The sequence below is a fragment of the Trichechus manatus genome, unplaced genomic scaffold (assembly GCF_000243295.1).
Source record: "Trichechus manatus latirostris isolate Lorelei unplaced genomic scaffold, TriManLat1.0 scaffold00057, whole genome shotgun sequence".
NCBI classification, from domain to species: domain Eukaryota; kingdom Metazoa; phylum Chordata; class Mammalia; order Sirenia; family Trichechidae; genus Trichechus; species Trichechus manatus.
In genome coordinates this window covers 4,157,033-4,163,032 of record NW_004443993.1, presented here as the reverse complement: position 1 = coordinate 4,163,032, position 6,000 = coordinate 4,157,033, and the positions used below count along the sequence as shown (strand labels likewise).

The 6,000-nt window shown below is 43.6% G+C and overlaps 1 protein-coding gene across 1 annotated transcript in view; it reads right to left on the bottom strand.

The window, feature by feature from the left end:
* The window catches only part of LOC101356310 (mucin-16-like), a 139,859-nt gene that overhangs the window by 7,137 nt on the left and 126,722 nt on the right, over positions 1-6,000 (bottom strand). Inside the window, 3 exon segments of the mRNA XM_023733070.1 lie at positions 789-856; positions 1,192-1,355; positions 4,884-5,032. Coding sequence (XP_023588838.1) covers positions 789-856; positions 1,192-1,355; positions 4,884-5,032 — 381 coding nt within the window.

Below are 6,000 nucleotides of genomic sequence, written 5' to 3'. Positions count from 1 at the left end.
GTAGTGTAGTATAGTGTAGCGTAGTGTAGTGTAGGATAGTGTAGTGTAGTGTAGTATAGTGTAGTATACTATAGTGTAGTGTAGTGTAGTGTAGTGCTGTTGTTGTTAGGTGCCGTCACATCAGTTCTGACTTACAGCGATCCTATGTACAACAGAATGAAACACTGCCGGTTCCTAAGCCATCCTCACAAACTTTGCTATGCTTGAGCCCATGTTTCAGCCACTGTGTCAATCCATCTCGTTGAGGGTCTTCCTCTTTTTCAATGACTTTTCACTTTACCAAGCATGATGTCCTTCTCCAGGGACTAGTCCCTCCTAATAACGTGTCCAAAGTACGTGAGAGGTAGTCTTGCCATCCTTGCTTCTAAGGAGCATTCTCGTTGTACTTCTTCCAAGACAGACTTGTTCGTTCTTTTAGCAGTCCATTGTATATTCAATATTCTTTGCCAACACCATAATTCAAAGGTGTCAATGCTTTTTCAGTTTTCCTTACTTGTCTAGCTTTCCCATGCATATGTAATGTAACATAATATAATGTACTTACTTTCCATAATGCAGTCTAATGTAATGTAATCTATCAATCAGTTGGGGTCATACCACTGTAGCGTGGATCCTAAACCTACTAATTACTTCTGATTTGAGTACATTTTAGCTGGTTTTTAAGTAACAGCCATATTTACTTAGGGTTAGCTCTTCCTTAACAGTTAAGAACTGAGAGACTGTAACATGGAGTAATTTAAAGGGCAGCAGAAGTTCCCAGAGTCATTAGCGCCTTAGTTGCAACTCACCTGAATGCTTTAACTTGACAGTCTAAAAAAGAACTCTTGATGCTGCTGTTTCGGAAGAGCTGGTTGAGCTGAAAGAGAGGACAATATTTCCTAGGTCAGAATCCCAAGCCCAGCAGCCTCAGTGAATTCTCGGCCACTAAGCCCACTTCCCTATCTGTCTTTTTCTTGTCTCAACAAACACTAGCCCAGGTGTGTGTGCCAAAAGACATTCTGTTCCAGGGTATGATTTAGCTGTGTGCCCCCAGGCCAGCCACTGAAACTTGCTGCACTGGTTTCTTAATCTGTAAAATGGGAATAAGAATCTGCGTTCATGAATTTTTACGAAAAGTCACCCTCTGACTACCTGGTATCCTTGGGCCAGTTTTGCATGGGAACAGAATGGAATACAGAGTCCCATACTCACAGCATCCTCAATACTTCTCTTGTTCTGCTGGTATTTGGTAGAGTTTGGCTGGGCTATGGCTTGGGAATACAGTAGGTTGGTGATGGTGAAATTCAGCTGGAAGTGCTGGGGGCTGAGGCTGCTTGTTGGTTTGTCTGTCAGTAGATGAACTGATGGCTCCAATCCTGGAAAATAAAGAAAGTATGTAAAACTCCCATGTGAGGGGGGACAGTTTGATCAAGAGGTCATTCCAACCAGCCTACTTATTCTTGGCAATGTGACTTGAGCTGGCTTTTTAAAGGTGGGCTACAGAAGACCCTTTATCCATCTGTCCACCTTGTCTCCATCTGTCTACCTGTCCAGCTCTTCTTTCATCAAACAGCATGAGCGTGCACTAGGATGTGGGGAAGAGGAGACGGGCCTCTTGGGGCTTGGTTGGCACGTGCAAGTGTGGACCACCCCACTGGGCATCTGTCGCACACTTTTGCCTAAATTCCTTTTGTTCTTTTTTTTTTTTTACTTGCACCTCCATTTAATTTTTAAAAATGGTTTTTGAACACTACATGTAGGAAGGATGTAGGTCAAAGTAAAGGACTGTCCTTTAGACTAAGCTTTAAGAACTCACTGCATAGTCCTCATCTTTGCTTATTTCAGAGAGAACTTTTTTTATGGGCCAATATGGGCTTAAGGGCAGCCCTTTTCTAAAACAAAGTCATAATTTTACAAAGGAAGAAACTGAGACCTGGAGAAGGGAAGAAACTTGGCTTGGTTCCAGCCAAGGCAGCAGTAGGGCTCAGACTAGAACCCATTCTTCTGATGTCTGGTCATGTGCTCCTTCTCCAGAAGTCCTCCCTACGGGGGCTTTGATGAAAAACCTGACTTCCCAGGTGCTTTCCATTCAACCCAAGCATGGGGCAGAGCCACTGGAAGTTACTGCTCAGTCCTCCTAGCCACGCTCATGCGGGCTGAAAGCAGTCACTATGGTAATGATCGAAGATATGGGATCTGTTATGAGGGCACTGTCTTTAAACATCCAGAAATGATGTGGAATGATTCTTTTGGTCTTCTGGGTAACAGAGGGGAAACTTCAGTTTCTTCAGTTGCAAAATGAAGGAGCATGTCGTTGCTCTGTCACATGAAGATACTGTGTTTTGACAGTTAAAAATCTGTGAAGAGTTAATTTTCTAACTGTCTCCTGAAGAGACCAAGCCATCTTTGCCCTTATTATTATTTTTTTTAATAAGCTGACAAATTGGCTAATTCTCTTGGAAATGCTTTGATTTGAGAAAATGGACATTTTATACAATTTCCTTGGAGAACGGATAAAATAGGTTTTCAGATGCATTATCAATAAGCAGGACATTTGGATGCTGTGATTGGAAATGGAAAAAAACATGGTGAGCTCTTGGGTTCAGATGTTCAATTCAATATGTGAAGGAGATGACCGAGAAAAGGCACTGGCAGAACGCTTGCTTCTTCTGGATGACTGTGGGACCATTGAAGGGCAGGTCTAAAGCCAACTTGGACCTCAAGTCCACCTGAAGTAGTCAAGTTCACTGACTACAAATGTCAGGGAAGAGAGGCAGGAAATGACATACTCAAGTGTCACCTGTAGAACTACCCCTTAAGGGCAGGGCCATGTCCTATTTGTCTACTCTCACAGGTCTGGCCTCTCACAGAGAGTAATACCTATTTGTTGAAGTGAAGTGACTCTTAGGGACCCAAAGGCATTTCCTAGATTGAAATAACTTTGCCTAAATTTCTGATGGATGACCTGGGTTCCCAATGGGTCTTCCTGCCTCCACACAGCACCCAGAGGATGAATTTTCTATAGCAGAACTCTGAGTGTGTTATGTCCCCCCTGAAAATGTTCCAGTGCTCCACAAAGTCCCCACCCACCTCTTTAGCCTCAACTGTCACCTCTTCTGTCTCACAGCATATGTTCCAGTCACACCAAACTTCTTACATCTTCCCCAAATAGGCCACGTTCTTTCTCTCCTCTAGATTCTAGGTATGTGGAAAATAATTCCTCCTCTCTTCCCCCTGGCTTGGTCTTGTCCTCCACTAGATCTTGGCTTCTTCATCACTTATTTCAGAAAACTTTCCAAGACTGAGCTGTGTGTCGCGCCTTGGGACTCCCACAGCCTCCTGAAATTTGCTGATTATAGCAATTATTGTAATGTATCATTAGTGCCTGTTTACTTTCATTAAGTATTTGTTCAGTGAATGAATGAATCAATGCTTGATGCATAACTGGGGACCTAAGAAGGCAACTTAGGAATCCCTGGGTGGTGCAAATGGTTAAGTGCTTGGCTACCAACCAAAAGGTTGGAGGCTTGAATCCACCCAGAGGAGCCTCGGAAGAAAGGCCTGGTGGTCTGCTTCCATAGAGATCACAGCCAAGAAAACTCTATGGAGCACAGGTCTACTCTGACACACCTGGGGTTACCATGAGTCAGAACCAATTTAACTGTGATAAAGGGTTAACCTAACAACAGCAGGCCATAACCACAAAAGACCAACTTGTTTGTCAGAATCTGAAAAGCTTAAAACAACAGAAAAAAAACTACATCAAAGAAGTGGTACAGAGAACTCTAACTGGTTCAATGGACAGTGGACGTGTGTACCAAAACTAAATAACAATTTACCCCAGGAAGCAATTTAAAGATATACCCAATGGCATACATAGCCCACATAACAAAAAAACAACCATCATATGACAGACCCAGGACACCTGAGCCAAGAGACCTCATTGTTAGAAAATAGAAACAAGAAAAGGTCACCCAAACATTATCTTAGTTCTTTGTCTTTACTGTAACCAATCATAGTCTGTAAGTAATTTACTCATAATGAATCAACACCTGTCAAAATTGTATAAAAAGCACTTAAAAATTGTACTTCTTTGGATTTTGTTGTGTTTACAGCCCGAGTGCTTGCAGCCAATTTCCCGTCTTTGTTTTCTGATATGTCACAGTAAAAATCTCTTTGTTGCAGAAGGCTTTAGTGAAATTTGTTTCTTTACAACAATGGAAACTTTTTTTTTTAAGAAGGCAGCATAGGATCCTCCACATTTTAGGCTAGAAAGCCTGACATATGTTTTGGATTGAATTGTGTCCCCCAAAAACACGTGTTCTAAATCCTACTATACCTGTGGTTATAACCTCATTTGGGAATGGGTTTTCTTTATTATGTTAATGAGGCAGTATTAGAGTAGAGTGTGTCTTAAGTCAATCTCTTTTGAGATATAAAAAGAGCAGATTGAGCAAGCAAGCAGAGATGGGGAAAGATAGATGACATGCCATGTGAAGATCACTAAGAAGCCAAGGAATAGAAGCTGAAAAGAGTCAAGGACCTTCCCCAAGGATGGACAGAAAGGGAAAGACTTCCCCTAGAAATGGCGTCCTGAGTTCGGACTTCTGGCCCTCTAAACTGTGAGAAAATACATATCTGTTCATTAAAGACACCCACTTGTGGTATTTCTGTTATAGCAGCACTAGATGCCTAAGACAACACGTAAAAGTAACCATTTCCTTGGATGCAATCAGTGCATATTCTCTTACCGCCTCCTGTTGGATGACCCACTGCTGGGGGTCATCAATATGGTCCTATTTTTACCTCCAGAGCCTCCATCCCTTCCACTGCTACTCGAAAGTCCTGCCCCTTCCTCACAGTCCCATCTCTTCCAGCCACAAAGCCAGCTGCCCACCTTGCACCTGTCACATGCAGGTCCTCCAGCTGGTAAGTGGTGTCCAGCCAGTGGGATGAGGCATTCAGGGTCCTGGCTAGGAAGACTTGCTCCACTATGCTGGGTTCCAGATTAGAGGAGAACAGGGCCTTGATGGTGACCAACACAGAGCTCAACCTGGGGAAAGAGACCACGGAACTCAGCCAGCACCCAACACCAGTGGTGACTGCTGAGTTGCAGGCTACAGAGCCAAGGACCTTGGGGCAAACGGTGTGGGGAGGGGCAAGCAAAGACTCTCCCCAGTCTACGGAAGAGACCCTGACCAGGAATTAGGGATGAAAGGAATAAGAGTGACAATAACAAACACCTATTGAGCATACATACCCTCACTCTTAGTGGAAGGTATTATAATTATCCCCATGTTACAGATGAGGGAACTGAACTTTAGAAACATTCAAAGTCAGCACTGTGTTCATATAATCCTCCTCTTCCCCAGTGTAGATGCCTTAGTTACTTTGCTAGCCCTCAGAGGCATGGTTCAAACCCTAGCTTTGATAATTCTTGAGCAGTTTGTGTCACTTCTCTGACCCTCAGTTTTTCCATCTGAACAATGGGGATGATAATAGTACCCACCTCACAGGAGCTGTTGTGGGAATTAAATAAGATGATAATGCAGGAAAGTGCTCAACAGAGAGCCTGGCCCACAGTAAATATTAGTATTAGACTGGTATTTTGAGTTCTGGAGTCCCTGGGTGGTGCAAACGGTTAATGCATTAGGCTGCTAACGAACAGGTTGGCAGTTCAAGTCCACTCAGAGGCACCTCAGAAGAAAGCCCTGGCGATCGATCTGCTTCCAAAAAATCAGCTACTGAAAACCCTATGGAGCTCAGTTCTGCTCCAACACACATGGGGTCACCATAAGTCGGGATCAACTTGATGGCAACTGGTTGTTATTTTGAGTTCTACATCAGAAAGGTGGCTTTCCCAAGGGTCCAAAAGAGGAGAAGGAGGTGGATCCTGGAGGCTGGTGGCCTCATGAGATTAATTCCCTCCTCCAAAGAAACCTATGGAAGTAGAGAGCAGGATCAGCTGACAGGGACATGGGAGAGGAAGGGCACCATGTCAGTGACTTCCAGCTCAAAGAT